Raw genomic sequence first — 19,383 nt, 5'->3', positions numbered from 1 at the left:
TTAGAAGCCTTCCCAGAGGAGCAGCCAGAAGCCCTCTCTTCAGTCCAGAGCCATGAAAAGTCAGTTTCTACCTGAATTCCCAATAAAAGCAGTTAGAGGTAAAAAGAATGGAAGTAGAGGTGGTAGCTGGTGCTGGCTGGTGAAGCCAGGCTTCCAAACTCATCCATAAAACTGACTTAAATTTTAAATCTACATCCCAGGGACAATGTGAGAAAAGGAATAGAAGTAATAGTGAGCAGCACGACCCAAGAGGCTGGAGCTGAGTGCAGCTGGCCTGCGTTCAAGGTGCTGCTGAGCCCCAGGCCAAGCCCATCAGTTAGCAGCTCTTCAGCCCCAGCACAGAACCCTGTAAGCAGCAAGCCTGGCAGAAGCCCCATCCCAGGTGATCAGAAAATAAGGGCCGTGGGTGATACAAAAGGCCAAAAACCCAAAAAGCCACCTCAGCAGATCAAGGCTGCTTCATAAGAAAAAGGACTAGATGATCCAGCAATGATCATCTTTTATGTGAAAATCAATAGGCAATGTCTTATACTATTTTTGCCAACACATCACCCTTCCACATGCAGAGCAGAACTTCTGCCATCCCGAGCAGTAGAGCCACGAACCCACCCCTGGGGAAGGGCACTGGGCACACGGCTGCTCATCAACTTCCCGCCTGGCCCCTGGCCAGCCTTGCCTTGCCCACCAGCCTCGGGAAGAGCAAGGCACCCCCAGAGTTCAACCTGTCCAGGGCCCCAGGCCATTGTGCTTCCCTGTAGCCACGTCCCATCTGCCAACCGCCTCAAAGAGGCACTACCCAGAGAATAGAAATAAGGCGAGCCGAGGTTTTAGAAGGATCCACCCAAGGAAAGTCAAGTCGGAGTCCTGCCCATCTTCTTACCTATTACGTGATTTAGGGCAGTGAGGGAAAAAGGAACAGTCTGAAATGCAATAACATTTTACAAACAATAAATTTATTTCCAAATCCTGAATTATAACCAAATTACAATTCCCTCTAGCTCTATTTTGCTGCTTTACACAGAATTTAAAAAGCCATAGTCACAGCCACGTCATTTATACACCAAGCATCCCGGGAATGGTTTATTTGGATACGATGGGTCTGGCCCCCTCTCACGGCCCTGGCCTCTCTCTGCTGCTCTGCACCCAGGCCTGCACTGAGGAACTACTCCTCCCCGTTGCAGAGCTGGCCCCTGCCGCAGCCTCCCCCAGGGGCCATGACATACACAGAGGAAAGTGCGCAGATGAAGGGGTTTGGTGACGGGCCCCAGGTGCTCTAGCCATGGGGCTCAGGACTCCATACATGGCTGCATCCTCTGCAGACAAAGCCTCAGCTCAGAGCCCAAAGCGGGCTGGTGTGCGGCGAGGGGTCATGGGTTCGCCTTGCTCCTTCCGACCTGGAGTGTAGATCTTTGTAGACCTGGAGACACAGAAGGAGGGATGAGGAATCACACTGCTGCTCACTCCAACCAGGATGCCCAGGAGGATGGGGAGCCCAAGGCCTTCCTGTTACTAAGTGGTGAGTAAGCAGGCTTTGGGACTGAAAAGTCTTCTCCTCCAGCACATTTCCACCCCCGGGGAACAGAATAAAATATCACCTCATTCTGATATCCACCAAGGACTGTTGGGAGGTAGCTCTTTAAATAATTCCTTTAATACCTCCTAGGTGAGCTGTGGAAGCAGCCTTCCAGTCACCTCACCAGGCTGCCACTCCATCTGTCTAATAAAGAATCTAACTGGCCTTTGTCCCCAGGTGCTGGCAAGCGAGAATTCTACCAATTCTACCAATGAACCACCCATGCATTTGTCCCTGGGTCTTGGGAGGTCATCTCTAAACCCGTGGGATTGAATGTTACTGTTACTCCCAGTGGGCCCTCAGACCACATCTAATAATTTCTCCTAACGAGATGATTCAGGATGTTTCAGGGCTGTAATGTGACCTTGTGGTATCAGCCCAGCCTCTGTGAAAAGGAGGCGGCTGGGGAGTGAGTCAACCACATGGATGTTTACTCAACCATTCACGCCCATGAATGACCCCAATAAAATGCTGGACACTGAAGCTCTGGACATGGCAGCTTCCCTGGCCAGCAGTGCTTCTGTGCTTACTATCACACCCCAGCACGCCAGGAGGGTTGTGGGGCCCTGAGGACAATGGAAGCTTCACATGCGGGACTGTCACAGACCTCATTCTCTGCGTCCCTCCATTGGGCTGGTTCATGATTTGTATCCTTTGGCTATAATAAAACTGTAATCATAAACACAGTACCTTCCTGAATTCTCTGAGTTATTTTAGAAAATTATCGAACGTGGGAGAGTCCTCGGGGACCCCCAAATTTGTAGCAAATTGGTCAGAAGTAAGAGTGACCTTTGGCAACCCCCCAACTTGCAGCTGGGGTCTGAAGTGAAGGCAGTCTTGCAGAGAACTATGCCCTTCACCTGTGAAGTCTGAGCCAACTCTGGGCCAGCAGAGACACAGAAACCAAGGCTCCAAGGCTCCCAGGCTCCCCTCCCGTCCCCACCGTGATTTCCAAGTCCTCGCTTGTCAGTGAAGCTGGAACTTCTCCAGCCAACCACAGGCCATAGAACAACATGACAGGGACCAGGAGTTGCAGACATATCACCACCGGAGACAGTGTGTCTGGAACTCCTCCCATGCCTCCATGCGGGACCGGTCAACTTCTGTCACCATTCAGCCCTACACTCAACTTGTCTTAGATCGCAACCCTGCGTCGGGACCTGCTCGGTCTCTCGGGCTGGTCCCCAGAGCCTCCCACAGACGGGCTCCATCCCAGCCAGGGTTCCGAGGCTGAAGCTCACCGGACACTGCCCAGGGGGCTGCGCTTCTCCTGCTCTTGCCGCCGGGCTCGCAGCTGCTCCTCAGCCAAGGCCATCTCCTCCTCCATGGCAGAGGCCTCCTCTTTGGCCCGTCGGCGGTTCTCCTAGAAAAGTGAGAGATGGACCGGGGACCGGCAGGTGAAGAGGCCTCATCCACACTCTGCCACAAGCCAGGTGCTGTGTCCTCTGGGTCAGCTTCCAGAGCTGGGGCCATATGGCTCTGTGCCCCAACACTAAGGCTGCCTTGTCTTTTGAGGCTGAAGCCTATTCTCCTCACTGAGTCAGGCCAGACACTGCACAATTCAGTCCGAACCCTGTCATGCCTCAGCACTCCACTCAATTCAGTAAGTACTTTCACTCTCTTACCAAGTGCACAGTGATGCCGAGAGGTACAGGAAACTAGGGAGATATGACCCCCTGACTGGGAAAAATACGCACAAGGAAGAAGTGCGCCAGCCCAACGCAGACAGTACTGACAAGAGTAGAAGCAGGAGCCCTGCCACCTTCCATAGCCCTGAATCCCAGCTCTAGGCAGTCGCTGTCCATGGACAGTAAGAACACGGGGAGACGGAGCAGCAGCTAGAGAACTTCTGCTGGCGGGATCAGAGAGAACCACTGATCAAGCTTAGCATCCTCAAAAGTGGGACAACCAGACCTGATGTGCTTCCGGACAAGATCTAGAAGGACGTTCACAACACCACATGCATTTACGCATCTTTGCCCAAAACAGCTAAACCTGAATTCTATCATGCCTTGAGATTAATTTCTAGTTTATAAAATTAACATGGAATAGAGGCACAAGTTAAACACCATCATGAGAAAGCAACTAACCAAATACAGAACATGGAAGATTCTAGAAGTGACCTGGTTTCTCCAATAAATCAATGCCATTATAAAGAATGGGGGCAGAGCATGCTCTAGAATAAGACTTAACACATGTAACAATTAATTGTCATGTTCAGATCCTAATCCAAGCAGATCAATCATAAAAAGTTATCTTTGGAATGAAAGGAGAAATATGAATAGAAACTGGAAACTTAGATAACATTAAGAATTAATTCTGTTAAACGGTAATGGCACAAAAGTTACATTTTAAAAACAAAGTGACATTTTAAAAACAAGTTTTAAACAAGATGCTTACTCAAGTTTATGTTGGTGAAATAATGTGTCTGAAAGGCACTTTAAAATTTTTCCAGGAAAAAAAATGAGTGTGCGGAGGAGGGTAGGAATAAGCCCAACAAGACTGACCAATGTTGATCATTATGGCAAGCAGGTGATGAATTTATGATGGCTTCCTATATTGTTTTTCATGCTTTTATGAATATCTGGACTTTCTAATAATAAGTTCTTTGTTTTTTTTTAAAGGCCTGGGTAGCCCAGTTGGTTAAGCATCGAACTCTCAATTTCAGCTCAGGTCATGGTCTCCGTGTCATGGAATCGAGTCCAGCATTGGGCTCCGAGCTCAAGGCAGAGTCTGCCTAAGATTCTCTCCCTGTCCCTACTCCCTCAGAATAAGTAAATAAAATCAAAAAAAGAAAAAAAAAAAAAAAAAGAATAAAAAGCTCAGCCAAGCAAGCAACTGGAGCAGATGGGGCAAATCTAACAGACCAATCTGGCTTGATCCCAGCTTATTATATTGTTTGATTTTTATTATTATAGTGTTTGAGAAAGACGTAAGGAAGGCAGGAGTCAGATGATGACATGTCTTCAATACCAGCCTAAGCAAAAAATGGGTCCCACCCATGGAGACAAACAAAACCTCCATGGAACCTGCAGGGCCCTTACCTGCCGAGACTTTCCCGCCTGTTTCACACTGTAGAACATGGGGCCCAGCTCCGCCAGCCACTCTCCATCCACGGCAGTCACACACTGCATGTACTCCTGCAAGCGGAAGGATCACAGAGTGGTCACCACAGAAGGGCCAATACTTTGGGCTGTGCTTTCCACAACAGTTCCACAATTAGGGCCTATGTGGGAAGGGACTACCCCCAGCCCTCTGAGGCTGAAAAAGGCAGACATAAGCCCTAGACACCAGAATTTTAATCCTTTCTCCCATGGAAATGTCTCCATGCTTGAAAACATGCCCTCTGTATCCAAGAGAAAAGGCCTAGACCCTCAGAAAGCCCTTCTCATGACACCAAGAGGGGTTGCTTAACCAGGCAGGAAGCAGAAAACAATCTACTGGCGCAGCTGAGGCCACTGTCATCTAAAGATTAATTCTACATAAGTCTCCCCCAAACCCAACTGAAAACCAGTCTCTCAACTCTCCTCAAAGCAACTCACGTGGCCTCAAGTCTCCCAAGCTCAAAGCACATACTGGAAGGCAAGGAAGGGTTACAGAGGCCTGGCCCAGCCAGGTAAGCCTACGTCACGCAAGCTGTGTCAGAAAAGACTCACCTTGGTGGTCATGACCAGCTCGTGATACACTATATAGTCTGGGGTATAGCCCATTCCAAAGAGAGAGCTGGTGGGGTGCAGGTGGCAGGGCATCCCTGTCCGGATATTCACATACTCCCCAATTCCCTAGGGAAGAGATAGAACAGGTAACCACAGCAAGAAATCACACCTCATGTGGGCAACCACTGCATCCCTTGTCTTGACACAGGGCCTTGGTGGGTAAAGCCCAGATCTGTAGGACTGGACAATGAGAAAAAACTTTGCTCTGGAACAATTACCAGGCCAGAAAGGGGCCACAACCAGACTTCCCCTGGCTCACCTTGAGCTTAGCCGCCTGGTGGAAGTAGGCTGCACAGATACACTTCCTGACGATGTCCCAGTCAGTGCCACACGAGGCCAGGCTCATCCGCTGCTGCACCATGATGTCTTTGAGCTGAGCCCGTACCTCCCGGACCTAGAGCAGGACACGGAGCAGAGAAGGAGCGAGCCCTCCCCTCTTGCTCCCTACCACCCCTCACCCCAACATCCTGCTCAGCTAGGCTACTGCCCCTACCTTCCGCATGGCCTTGGCATGGATAAAATGATCGTTACACCAGATGGTGGAGTAATTATTATTCTTCCACTGCAGGTAGACATTCAGGTAGGTCAAATGATCACTCTCGGGGACAGCAAACTTCTCCCGGATCTGATCGCTCTCTTCCTCTCGGCCCTAGAAAGGAAAAAGGACTGTTACTCTGAGCACAGGCAGTCCAGGCCCTCGGAGAAGACCCTGCATCTGCCTGCACACACGTCGATATGTGACCCTGACAACATGTAACGTAGCTTATAACAAAATATTTAGTCTAAAACACGAGGGCTGAGACACAACTACACTGGAAGATAAAAAACGCTCTTGCCAATTCCCAAATCACTCTCTGAAAACCCCTCGTGTAGCCCAGGCTTTCCCTCACCCCAAACTGCTTACCAGAAAACAGCAAGATTATTCTTTGAAAGTTCTGACTCCTGTCCCTCCATCTCATGTTAATAATACAAGAAGAAACCAGTTCCCTCTAGTCCTTCCTCAAGCCCCATGACTTGCACTGCGGCCGCTGGGGTAGAAGCACGGGACACCACGTCCCCACCTTGGGCCTGTAGAAGATGGCCGGCACGGAGAGCATAGACACGATGAGCAGGATCTCCGAGCTGCAGCCCATGTCACAGGACACAATCAGCATCTTGGACAGCGCCGGGTCCAGGGGGAACTCCACCATCAGCCGACCCGTCGAGGTCAGACCACCTGGGAAAGGGGCAAATCCAGACATCAAGGGGACGCAGTGAGGTCAAGATAGAACCCCATCTCTCTCCCAGCCGCCGGGGCCCACGCACCGGTGTTGTCCAGGGCCCCGAGGATCCAGAGCTGATACATGGAGTTGAGCATGTTGTCCTCAGGCGGCGGGTCCATGAAGTGGAACTGCAGCAGGTCCTGCACGCCGAGGGACTTGAGCAGCAGCACCACGTTGGCCAGGTTGGTCCTCTGGATCTCAGGCACCGTGGTGGTCAGGAGCTCGTTCTTGTAGGCGCTCTGGGTGTAGAGCCTGCCGGGGAGGAGAACAGGCCCTGCTGAGTCTCCAACAGGCCCAACGCCTGCGCGGGCATCTCCCCCAGGGGGGTGAGCCATGCTGCTCAACTCTCCCCAGTGCCCACACCCCGGAAAGGCTGGAAGAGCTGAAAGCCACGGGGATGGAGACTAACTTCCCCTTTCATCCCGAATTTCCACCCATTCAAAATTCAGTCCCGCCAGCTCACCCTTCTGCTGGAGTCTCCTACACGTGTTTTATTTCTGGAACCAATGAGCCTACACATGTGTTTTATGTCTGGAACCAATGAGCCTGGGACTAGAATCATGGCTTGCTTTTGTTTTCTTTACAGTTTTCTGTACTTTCTGGATTTCTGTAGTGAGTATTTCTAAAAATTAGAAGCAATGAAAAAGAAAACTCCTGCAGAAACCCATAAATCTGTTCATATCTACCCTTGAAGGGAAGTGCCCTGGGCTCTACTGCCATTCAGGCTACCTGAAACCCAAAGCCGCTCACACCTCACAGGTGCCTGGAAAGGCTGCTGCTTCCGCTCGGCAGGGGATGATGAGAAGACCAACGGGTGGCAGTCCTGCCACCAGTGCCCAGCCTCAGGGATCCTGGGGCCAGCATCCCTGTGCGGGATCACAGTCCAGCACCCACTGCCCCAGCTCCACACACCGCAATCCCGGTACTGCCCCAGAAAGCAGGCTAGCACAGGGCTCCTACCTGAAACACTGACCTGGGCCCGTCCGGCCAGCGCGCCCCGACCTCTGGTTGGCATTGGCCTGGCTGATGGGGTAGATCTGTAGAGCATCCATGCCAATCCTGGGGTTGAAGACCTTGGGAGGGGAGACAGTAAAGGGCTGATAAAAGAGAGAGCAAGGGCAAAGGAGAGGCAGCTCTGAGACAAAGACAGCCCAGGCTGCTACATATCACAGACCATGGTGTTTTAGCAATGCCAGCGGCCATCTTTTGAAGCCAGGAAACTTAAGAAATCTCCCCGACAAATATCAGCTCTGTAATATCTACTGAGTTACTAAATCATCTACTTCGTGGTGTTATCACTAGGATTCAATCGGTCAAGTGCATGGCAAAATCAGCACTCAAATGTTAGCCTGTGAAATAGTACCAGCACTTCTGAGTCCATCTTGCCTCTATGGGCCAAGGACCCAGGGCCTGCCCTCCCCCAACTGAGTTACTGTAACGTTCCAGGGCCCCAGGGCCCGTGTCTTTCCTTACCTTTAATTTGCAATAACCAGAGTCAATAACAAACATGATGCCATCGACAGTCAAAGACGTCTCAGCAATGTTGGTGGCAACGATACACTTCCGAACTCCATCTGGAGCCTAGAGGCGGGCAGGATGTACAGGGGGACAGGCTGTAGGCCTGCAGGTAGGAAAGACTATAGGGGAAAGAACACCCCCACCCCTGCCAGAAAAGTAACACCCTCTCTCTCTCTTGGCCTTCCTGGGGAGAATCCAGGGAGACCCAAAAGTGGGGACCCAGGACAGACTTTCTTGCTATTGCACCTTCTGGAAGATTTTAGCCTGGAGGTCGGACGGTAACTGGGAGTAGATGGGCAGCACAGCCAAGGCAGGTGCATTTTCCAGTTCCTCCAGATGTTCCACAATCTGGTCTGAGGTCACCTGAGAGCAGAAGGAGGAGCCATGAAACACCAGAGCCCCTCACAGGCAGGGCACTACCCATTCATCACAGTCATGACCAAGGCACACACCTCAATGTCCTCTTGGCCAGGCATGAAGATAAGGATGTCCCCAGGGGCCCCTGACAGGTGCACCTGTAAGGACTGCTTCACTGCGGCCTCCACATAGTCCTCCTGCGGGGTCTGCAACACCAGCCAGGGACACAGTCAGAGGGCAGTTATCAAGAGAAATGCAGGCTGGCACCCCTCTGGGAACCGGTGGCCAGTCACTGGTGTGGGGCTAGAGAGTGGGGTATGTTCAGGGCTACAGACAGGGCTGGGTTCTCATCAGAGATCAGGACTGGTTCAAAAAGGAAACCTCAGTACCTTGCTGAAGAGAATGTCAACAGGGAAAGTACGGCCAGGGATGTGGAAGATGGGAACATTCCCAAAAAAGGCAGCAAATTTCTCTGCATCCATAGTGGCTGACGTGACGATGAGCTTCAGGTCTGAGCGCCGAGCCACCACCTAAGAGAAAAGGTCAGTGTGAGGCTTCCCCAGAGATTCGAAACCCTCGGCACCCAACACTACCCCCAAATGAAACAGAGGCCGAAGCTAACGGACTGGCACATTAGACTCTTAAGAATCCTGAAGCCTGAAGCCAGGAAGCCAGAGCCAAGAGAACCAGGAGTACTCAGCTGAGCAAGAACAGAGTCAACTACAACACCAGGTCTGAGCCCGGCAACCTGGAGGCCTCAGGGGACACTCTGGCCTGTCAGAGACCCCTCAGCCTCCCAGGCGAGAGCCCAGGCCCACCTGAGTCACTACCAACAGCGCACTGCTCAAAGCCCCAAGGGCACAGATGGCATGTACCCCAAAGCCCTCACCTCCCGGAGCAGCCCAAAGAGCACGTCAGTGTTGAGGGAGCGCTCGTGGGCCTCGTCCATGATGATGGCACTGTAGTGATCCAGGTCCGCTTCCCGGAGCGACTCCCGGAGCAGGATCCCGTCCGTCATGTATTTGATCAAGGTGTTTTCTGACGTGCAGTCTTCGAAGCGGATCGCGTAACCCACCTGAACGCCAGAGAGAAAGGGCTCAGAAGCCCTGGGCCCCAGGTCACGGCTGGCACACCCTGTGCTGGGTCCAGGCCTTAGCAGATCAGCTCAACCAGATGGAAGCCACACGGCTCAGCCCTCACGCCCACTCACCTCCTCACCAAGGCTTCCCCCCATTTCTTCACTGACTCTCTTGGCCACAGACATGGCAGCCACACGGCGAGGCTGGGTGCACCCGATCATCCCGTAGTCCGTGTAACCATCTTCATGCAAGTACTGCGTCAGCTGAGTGGTCTTACCGCTCCCTGTCTCTCCAACCACGATCACGATGCTGTTATCTCTACAAGGGAGAGAAGATGAAGGGCAAGGCATGCTTAGTGGAAGGCCACGGGGGAGCCTCTGAGAAGATGGCGCCACCTCCTATGCCCACATCACTATCCAAGGAGCATGCCCGCTTGGAAAGGTGGATTTCCCTGGGATAACGGCCCAGAACCGAGACGCCTCCTAGAAAGTCTAGAAGACTGGGGGGGGGGGGGTGTTAAACAAGTGAACTGTAACAAAGCAATGCTGTCTTGCCTGCTTTGGCCAAAGAAGCCAAGAGCACCTGTATCAGGTAAGAAAAAATTCTTCGTGTTCTCCATCAGATGCAACGCCCCAAAGCAGAAGAGCTACTGAGTAAATTCAAGGGACAAAGGGGAACCCGACTCAACAGTGGCCGTCCCAGGCCCGGGAAGGAATCACCTGATGATAGTCAGAAGTTCCTGCTGCACAGCGAAGATGGGCAGATACTGTCGCTGCTCCAGAATGGACTTCTTCTTGGCAAACTCGCTGCTGGCTTCGCTCTTTTTCTTCATGTGATCTGCAAACTTCTGCTCTGTCCTGAAAACACAAAGGAGCCCCATCACCCTGCACGATTTCCCACGCTGTTCTTCCTGACCGGGCTCCTGCCCTTGTTCGGGCACCCCAGAACGAGAACTACCTCAACAAGACACAAGAAGGCTCTGAGACACCCGCGCAGCCAGGCAACCTGAAACGCTGCTCCTGTCCTCTGCCTCAGGGACTGGCACTGCTGTCTGAGAAGCCACAACATACATGACACCCTCAGGTACAGGGCTCAGTAGGACACGCAGGAGCTCAAATTAGCAAACGGGCCAAATCTCAGCCCTAAAGAGCTTGCCCTCCAGCTCGGGATCTCGTACAGAACACCAGGGGCGGTTTTGGCACGATGCGCAAAGGGCTGAAAGGAGGACACGAGGCCACAGTGTCTGGTCCCGGCTCAGACCTCTTCTCTCTCCTCTGGGCAGGACAGCACAGTCTGAGCAGCTTCATTTTCAAAGAATTGTGAGAACAAACACACCCACTGAGTCCTGACCAACAGCTTTCATTGAAAGCACGCAAGTATCTCACACACGCACACAGGCCTAGACTCAAAAGTACATTGTGAGTCTGCCCAGACTGCACGGCAAAGAGAGAGCGGTTCAGTGTTGCCGAAGTCCGTGCCTCTGCCACTCGCCCTCCCCCGAGAGACTGGACCCCTGGCAGGCCCACCCCATGGGCATTTCCACCATCACTCCTGGTCAGCTAACAGTCAACGCCTATGGGACTACATGAACTACAGGCTAACAAGGGCTGATCGGTCGTACCGACTTCTCACTTGGGTCATTTCTCACAGGGGTACAGAGGACTATTCACTCGGATGCCACTTCGGCAAGACCTTAGAATGTTCAGAGAACAAGACTCACCAGGGACATTTGAGTCCAGTCACCTACCCAAGCAGCTCTTTACCATCTGTTTAAAAACCTCTATGAACAGGGATGTCTCTCTCTGACAAGACAATCCTTTCAACGTTCAAACCACTATTAAAATTCCTCTTTCCGTTAAACTGAAACCTAAGGGGGCAGACCCCACCCTTCCATACTGAACATCTGAAACACAGTGAAGCAGAGTAGCTAAGATACTGGGCTCCAAGTCCCGCTGTCCAGGGATCATCATCAAACCACCATTTATCAGCCGGGTGACCTCAAACCAGTTAACCTCCCCGGACCTCATCTGCTGCACACAGGACACGGGAAGGACAGCACCTACCCCCTGGGACTGGCACGAGACCTCTGGGCCTGAGTATGTGTGAGGTATTCAAGGCGGCAGGCAGGGGTGGCGCCACAGCAGCAGCAGTGGAGGCAAGAGGAAGACTATCTAGGAAAACCCGCAGATGGTAGAAGAGAAAGACCAGGAGGAGGGGACCAGAATGGACCGCAAGACCCGAAGTGACATGATTTTCCTATTCAGAAAACACAAATTCTATCCATTCCCCAGCAAGTGTCTTCGTTGGATACAGCCTGTTGCTGACCAGGACTCCTACCTATAGTCCACTTTACCGTCTTCTGTCAGAGCTTTATCTGGCTCTTCCTCTTTTTTGACACCCATGATGTCTCCTAGCTTGGTTCCAGCCAGCTCCCAGTGTTTGTGTTGAGCCTGAAAAAAATACCAAACATCATGTAACACGATTTCGGTTGAGGGAAAATTAATCCCACTTGACAAGACGCCGCACCCAGCAAGTGGTGAATCCCCACAAGGCAGCAGTGGTACTGAGCCCGCTTCCCCATTTCAGCCTCAAGCTCCCCGAGCATCAGGCCCTGTGGTTGTCTTCACTAAGGCGTGGCGGAAGAACACAGCGCCCTCCTCCAACGGCTTGCTCTTGCTCTGGGAGGGTCATCGAACTTCCAACAAGAACCCTACCTGGCAGATCTAATACGATTTTTCTAAAAAGAAATAAGACCAAAGAAAACAAAAAAACCCACACCCACAAGAGACAGCCCAACCCCCAATGACAAGAAACCAACCTTTTTCCGTTCCTTCTGTTCCCTGTGCTTCCGCACTGTCTGACTGCCTTTTCGAGCAATAATGGCCAAGTCAGAAGTGGCATCCTTGACTGGAATCACCGGCTCTGGCTGCAAAAGGTTGAGGAAAAAGAGAAATTCCCCACTAATGGTTAACTCAACAGGAAGGTCCACTGCATAGCAGCCCCAGGAAATGGAACAGACTGCTACCCCATTAGGCAAGGGGCCTTTTTTCTCCTCTCTTCTTTTTTCACTTCAGTTCTACCTGAGCTGGCTTCTCTCCGCCCCCGGGAGCCTCACCTGCTTGGTGAAGACGATGCGCCCATCGAGAAAGGGAGGAACCAGGTTGTGCACCATCAAATGCACTTTGGCCGCACTGTCCTCCTCGAAGTCCTCGTCCACCTCCAGCCGATGGACCACCCCGCTGGTGAGCATGCGGTTGGTCTCCCAGCGCTCGTTATCCTGTGACAACACAACAGGAGGCCACGCTCAGACTGCAACCAAAAGGCATCCTGAAAGGTCACTGGCAAGTCCACTCATCAAGTCCTGACAGAAGGGCCAGGGGATGCCAGAGAGATGTCCCGGGCTTCTGTACCCTGCAGCTCCTCAGAAAGCAGAGTTGCTGATCCCAAATCATCAGCAGTATTTTTTCTAAGCAGCAGCCCTTTATATCTAGGTCAGAACCTCTATACAGACAGACACGTGGCGAGCGTCCCAGCCCCAGTCGGAGACACCAAGAACACTGAACCAGAACCCACCCTATCAGTTCCATCCACGGCAGCCCTCGAGGAAGGACTGCAGAAGAAGGAAGTTAGCAGCTGGAAGTTATCTGAAGCCCACCCCTCTTCCGCCTCCAGAGGTACAGCGACACCGGGTACATCAGTGACTGGGAGGCGAGCGGTGCCACCACGGCGTGGCCCCGGCTCCAGCTGAGTCGGCTCCGACTACTGCAGGCTGCCCACCTCATTGATCTGCCTCCGCTGAGCCGAAATGCGCTTCTGCTTCTGCTTCTGCAGGTGCTGCTCCCTCCTTCTCACGTAATCCTCAGAGGAGCAGGCCAGGGGGTTGTGGAACTCGTCGTACCCCTCATCCATCATGTACCAATCCCGGTCCGCTTGCTGCAACACAGGGGACAAGGCAATGAGAACAAGGGGCAGATGGAGTGTACGTGAATGACAAGGCCAGAGAAGAGATGTCTGGGAAAAAGTCACTGGTGGGATGACAGGGCCAGGCAAGAGCCACCCTACTAGGAGATGAGCCATCTAGAGGCGCGGACTCGTGACGGCACTTCCTACATTTACCACACGGTGGCACCAGCACTCAACTAAAAACTCGGGTCCGCCCCGCGTCTGGTGAAGGAGCTGGTGCAGGAGCCTGTGCCTCCGTGAACCGATTCCAGGGCCTCAGGACTGACTAGGGCTCAGCTCCCAAGCCTGCCCCGTGTTAAGCTCCCTCACCAAAGTCCAGTTCCACTGGACTTCACTCACGACCCACTCCCTACGCAGGGCCACTAGCCCTGGTTCAGTCCCTCAAAGATGTCAAGTTTTTACCCTCTGGTCATCTTCCCACTGCTGCCGTTCCTCTTCTGTGTCGAATGAAATTCCCTCTTCACCATCCTCACGTCTTCCTGAAGAAGAACACGTAGCAGGTCAGTCCCAGTGACCCCAGTTTATCCCCAGCGGATGCCTACAGCCCTGCAGAGCAACACTACTCCCGAGTCCAGCTATGCTCAACCACACTGGGACAAATCATCCTGCTTTCCTGCCTCCTCCTCCCTCCCCGCCTTACCTCGGCCCCTGGACAGACGGGGCGTGGAGCCCAGGTGTCTTCTGTCATCGGCCCACTCGTTGTATTTGTAGGATGGGGTTGGCAGAGGTGTGTCGTCTGAATACCTGCTCCGCACGGACCTGGGCAGCAGTAGAAGCAGCAGCACTGAGCAGTCACTAGGCTGAGCGTGTTCCCCAGTGGCCATCTGCTTTCCCAGCCCAGGCCCCTTTGCCCTCCTCACGTCCACCCTTTGCCACCCACCCAGAGAAACTGGGCTGCTCTGCCCAGAACATCACCTATCCCGATCACGACTGGACTGTCGATGGCTCCGCTCAGAATCCCGGTAAGAAGGTGTTGGAGACGGGGATTCCCACTGTGAGCGTCTTGAGAAGCCATAGCCACTGTCCTCTTCCTCCCAGGCAGACCTTGAAGGAGTAGCTGCATCTGAGGCCACAAAGAACACAACCACAGGAAACATCTAACTTAGGTTCTAGAGCTGTCAGCCAAAAGTCAATTCCCCAAATTTCTTTCTTCTGCTATGCATAAACTTTATATCTATTTGTAACAGGTAAGATGGTTTGGACAGTTTTTAAATATACCTGGATTTTAATGGTCCAGTTTTCATGGGTTTATAACATTTTTCTCTTTTTTAAAGTATGTTTATTTGAAAGAACAGCCAATTTCTCTCAGCAAACATACTCCTCATGGATATAAATAATTATTTTTAATAAATCCTCTTCTCCAGCTCCCTATTCTTTCCTGCCATTCAGCCAACTGGCCTATCAGCTTAAAGGACCAGATCCGTCTCGCCAGGTCCAGGGCGTCCCCTGACTCAGAACCAAGTATTCCTAGAGGTTCATAGTGAAATCAGCAATTCTGACTCTGCCCACAGCAAATCAACTGAGGACAGGAGTCACTCGCCCCGCCTTTTATACACTCGACCCCTCACAAGTCACAAGCGATGTCTCAGTCTACCTTTTGGTCGGTGTCTCGGGCTCTCCGGTTCATTTCTTCTGCTGCGCTCTGACCCTCCATCTCGCTCAGATCTGCTGCTGTGTCTGCTTCTATCCCGCTCATCTGCCAAGAGCCACACACAGAGCTTAGGATATATGCGTCCCATCCTAATTTCCACCCGTCTTCACCCTGGAGAAAGGACAGGCCTTCCCACTCACTCACAGGTGCAACCTGCACTGTTCTAATGCGATCCATGGGCTCCTGAAACTCACATATCCCCATTCTCTCAAGGGGAAAAAATAGTTACTGGCTAGAAAGTTTCAAACTCACAGTAACAGTTATTTTCCTGCAAGAATTCAAAAAACAATAGTTACAAGTCTACAGTGAATAGCTGTTTAATAATTACAAGTGTATAAGCTATAAAACTTAAAACAACACTAAGCAAAGCCAGCATTGGATTTTATGTCTAGCTTTGCTCCATAGCACTGTCCTTTCTCTGTCACTGTTGTAAATTCTCACTTCTTGTACATATTACCTGTTATCACCTGTATCACCAACTGTAATAAAACGAGGAGCACACACTCAAGCAAAGCAGCTTTGTTGCAAGTAATAGTTCTTAGGCTGCCTGCTATTCCTAACCCTGACACAATCAAAACCAACAGGGCTCCCTAATTATTGGGCATTAGAAAAACTCCTGCAACAGGAAAGAGGCTGACGTGTTAATTCCAATGTTTAACCGGGCTGCTCTGCCCAGAATATCACCTGTCCCAGTCACGACTGGACTATCGATGGCTCCGCTCAGAACTATATGAATGATGCCGACCGGTTACCTCTGTCTCTCTTGCGGTCACAGTCTCGATCCCGTGATTTCTCTTTCTTCCGATCCTTTTCTTCTTTGGACGAGGCATAGACACCATGCTCCCGCCGCTCCCGCTCTCTCTGCCGACTGCGTTCCCAAAACTCTTCACTCACACCACCAGGATGGGAGGGAGTCTCTACCCGAGCAGACCGATAATGTCTGAAACAGGGAGGGCAACCGGTAAAAGGCCCTTCCATGGGAGAAAAACCTTGCCCCCAGACCTCTGGCTGGCTGACTTGTCCTTTTCCACTTTATCTCCCTGCAGGCTTACTTATGGCAACCACCCAAAGCACTTCTAACCTCCATCCTCTCTTCTTTAGTCGCCTTTGAATGTTCCCCACAAATCTGAAGAAAACACCAATTCCTATCTACCTTCCATATTACAGAATCATAATAAAATCATGAAGATCTACACATCCAATTAGAAAACAGACATAAAAATGAGATGCTATTTCCTAGCCTCCATTCTCATTCCCTTTGGGTCAACCCAACCTACAGCTTTTACCTGTCTTTCCGGCTGTGTCGGCCAGCTTGGTCACTGCCCTCCTCCTCAGCATCCCTCTGGTCATCCTTGCTCTCCTCCCAGTCCTTGTAGGAAGAGATTCTGGACTTCTTCTTGTCCTCCCCATCATCCTTCTCCTCTCGCTCCCTTCGTTTCAGGGAAGCTAACAAGTCCAGTCCCAGCAATGAAGGGCGGGGGGCGGGAGCCTTGAAAACATGCTGCTCACTGGCTGCACTTTTGGTCTTACAAATAAGACCGCCAACCTGAGAGTCCATATCAGTTCCTTCCAATCGATGAATCGAGGCATCCTCACTGGTATCCTCCATGACAGGCTCTGGGATGTCTGTGGAAGAAAGACAACCCATTTTGTACTGGATGTAAGAGAAGGCTCAACTCTGCTATAACCCAGGACAACCAAAGTTAGAAGTATATTCAGGGGATTAACCTCCCCATCAAGACCAGGCTTTGTTTAGCTACCTCTTGCCAAGACCTTTCCATTAAGTCACTGACAATCTCAAAAGATCCTCTGACTCCTACCCCAGCACACATCAGAAACACACACACACACACACACACTTGCACACCCACCAAACACCAGGATCCAAGGGATATCATCCAGGCAAGAACAGAACTTACTAAGGGACACTTGCTGGAACATAATAGCATCTAGAAAGGGATTATAGGGGAAACACCACTAGATTTTAAGTCAAAATCCTCAGCTAGAATGCAAGATTTTGACATTTTCTACTTATATGATTGTAAGCAGATAACTTAATATTTGGTTAGCCATAATTTCTATATCAGTAAAACAGAAATACTTTTTGCTTTATCTAATCCATGGAGTTACTGTGAGAATTAAATACTAGAGTGTATGTAAAAGCTCTCTGTAAATATACAGCATTACATAAATGTGTTATATTATTTTACTTACTGTGCTCCTATATACCAGCTGGGGCTCAAAATTTTCTACCTGAGTTGTTCTACCTCTCCCTCCCTTTAAACTACAGATACAGTAGAGTAGGCACATTGGTGTGTCAAGCTGCCATCCATGTGATCCATAAACTAATGGCTTTTTTGGCACCAGTTGTGTTGTGTAGAAAAGAATTACCTCACAGCAGTTGAAATCTGTTTAATAACAATCCACCTTCTCCAAAAATATTGATGAGAAACACTAGGTTATGAAACGGTGTTCATGAAAAGTATTAAGGTGATTGTAAGATTTTCTGGCACTCAACTTGTAACAAATTCATCTTTACCTCCCATTACACACCATCCATTTATAAACATACACTGATTCCTGCGTGCTTGGGTAACTCCCTTTTCAACAAGTCAGTGAAGCAAAGTAACTGTCAAGGTGTAGGGTACCACCAGAATCCAGAATGTTTTGCCCAGCAATAATTAACACACACGGCTCTATAGAGAAATAAAGCCAAACAGACTGAACACATAACATGAACATACACAGAAGAGTTGCATTTTGAAAAATGCCATCAGGCACAAGAGAAAAGGGAGAGCTGCATATTGGTGACATCTGTGTGCATGAGAGGATATCTAAATAGGAAGGTAAACACATACATGTTTTGTCAGCAGTAGTCTGAACTAGAAAATATACCCCTATAATGGGAAAAAAGGGAACCTCGTCTGTCTTGCTGTTGCTGTCCCAGTGCCTAGCAAAATAAACGTTTGCTGAATAAATGGATGAATGAATTTAAACAGAGTAATGGAGAACGGGAAACCAAACATTTCTAGAGACAGCAAAGGTACATACCAACAGCCCAGGACAAGGCGTCTGACAAAACTTAATTAGCTGCTGAGAACAAATAAGGAGTTAAGGGGCTGGATTCTGGAGAATGATTAATGACAGAGAAGCCACACAGGATACAAAAAAAAACAATTTTGAAAAACTAGATTTACTCATTCAACAATTTTTCATTGACTTCCTTCTGTGAGCCAGTTGCTGTTCTGGGCAATAGGAATAGAAGAGAGAACGAACAGACAAAAATCCTCGCCCTCTAGTCCAGGAGATCACCTAATAAAGATACAACTATGACAGAGAAAAGGAAGACACAGGATCCCTACTCGTGCTCGGACTCGGCCTGGGAGGGGGCTAAAGCAGAAGCCTGAGGAAGGGTGCAGGGTGACCCCTGGACAGCATCCCTGCACCTCCATGAGGCCGCGCCATGCAGCTGGATCTGACCAGATCAACGAGAAAGGATGGGGCAGAGCTGACCCGCGCAGCATCCCTAAGGAGAGAAAGGCAAGTTGGGTGACAGGGACGAGACTTTGCAAACCCGGGCAGGAACCTGAGCGAAGGACCGATATCCGCCGCCAGGAGCTGCCATGATTAGGGAAGGGCAGGTCAGGAAGGAAGAAGGGACACTCACCTCACCAAGCTCGACTCTCGGGACCTTCTGTCCCAGATTCTGGGGCGCCGGCACCACCACCCCTCACTCAGAAGGCCTTACAGATCCAGACACCAATCTTGAACGCGGCCATTATTGTCCCATAACACCTTGCGCGATCCCTTCTATCCGTCCAAAGATACCATCGAGTGCAGCCCGGAAAACGCCTGCTCTTTCTTCCAAGTGTGAGACAGAAAGCGACCGAGCACTCAAGGCTAGAGTGTCCTCCTCTGGGACTTTGATCAGAGACACCGCCGAGTCTCGTTGCGACCAATCACAATTAGTCTGAGAGGCGAGAGGAGAAGGAGGGTGAGGGAAGGAGGTCGGTCATGTTTACTAAGGGCGGAAGTGACTCTACAGCTTCCGGCCGAAGCCGGGCAAAGTGGGCGGGACTAGAATAACCACTTCCGCTTGTTGGACTTTTGGGAGCGACAGCAAGTTTACCTACTGCGCCTGTGCGTTCTCTTTTTCCGTTTCCGTTTTCTCGAGCGGTACGCGGAGAGTTGCTAAGCAGTAGTGGTTGGGTTGCTGTGGGTTAACGCTGGAAGAGAAGATGTCGCCGGCGTCCCAGTTTGTTTG

At 50.9% G+C, this 19,383-nt stretch overlaps 1 protein-coding gene across 3 annotated transcripts; it reads right to left on the bottom strand.

Moving 5' to 3' along the window:
• Positions 1 to 931: 931 nt before the first annotated feature.
• Positions 932 to 19,329, bottom strand: DHX38 (DEAH-box helicase 38). 3 transcript variants are annotated; one of them, XM_032854046.1, is made up of 28 exons: positions 19,249 to 19,329; positions 18,787 to 19,089; positions 16,406 to 16,745; positions 15,872 to 16,059; positions 15,063 to 15,164; positions 14,384 to 14,531; positions 14,109 to 14,227; positions 13,871 to 13,947; positions 13,283 to 13,438; positions 12,621 to 12,782; positions 12,324 to 12,431; positions 11,843 to 11,955; positions 10,225 to 10,362; positions 9,637 to 9,823; positions 9,316 to 9,501; positions 8,816 to 8,956; positions 8,522 to 8,632; positions 8,316 to 8,432; positions 8,025 to 8,132; positions 7,512 to 7,624; positions 6,595 to 6,803; positions 6,351 to 6,505; positions 5,783 to 5,938; positions 5,549 to 5,683; positions 5,230 to 5,355; positions 4,618 to 4,713; positions 2,815 to 2,936; positions 932 to 1,417 (listed from the first exon to the last, which is right to left on the bottom strand). In XM_032854046.1, exons 3-28 carry the CDS (start codon positions 16,726 to 16,728, stop codon positions 1,333 to 1,335), a joined length of 3,681 nt encoding a protein of 1,226 aa, XP_032709937.1. In that variant the 5' UTR covers positions 16,729 to 16,745; positions 18,787 to 19,089; positions 19,249 to 19,329; the 3' UTR covers positions 932 to 1,332. The 3 variants fall into 3 exon arrangements, with proteins under 3 accessions (XP_032709937.1, XP_032709936.1, XP_032709938.1); XM_032854045.1 differs by lacking the exon at positions 19,249 to 19,329 and having other exon boundaries at positions 18,787 to 19,152; XM_032854047.1 differs by lacking the exons at positions 18,787 to 19,089; positions 19,249 to 19,329 and adding an exon at positions 18,482 to 18,555.
• Between the last annotated feature and the right edge of the window lie 54 nt (positions 19,330 to 19,383).

Source organism: Lontra canadensis, unplaced genomic scaffold (assembly GCF_010015895.1).
Source record: "Lontra canadensis isolate GAN:19392208 unplaced genomic scaffold, GSC_riverotter_1.0 scaffold8, whole genome shotgun sequence".
Classification (NCBI taxonomy): domain Eukaryota; kingdom Metazoa; phylum Chordata; class Mammalia; order Carnivora; family Mustelidae; genus Lontra; species Lontra canadensis.
Note: the sequence above shows the minus strand (reverse complement) of the source record. Positions and strands in the feature narration are given on the sequence as shown.

Coding starts and splice junctions, on each gene's coding strand:
- DHX38 (XM_032854046.1), bottom strand. CDS start 16,728: ATGGAGGATACCAGTGAGGATGCCTCGATTCATCGATTGGAAGGAACT. Junction 14,228..14,383: donor TCCAGTCGTGATCGGGATAG/GTGATGTTCTGG, acceptor ACTGCTGCCCAG/GTCCGTGCGGAGCAGGTATT. Junction 12,432..12,620: donor GCATCGTCTTCACCAAGCAG/GTGAGGCTCCCG, acceptor AACCTTTTGCAG/CCAGAGCCGGTGATTCCAGT.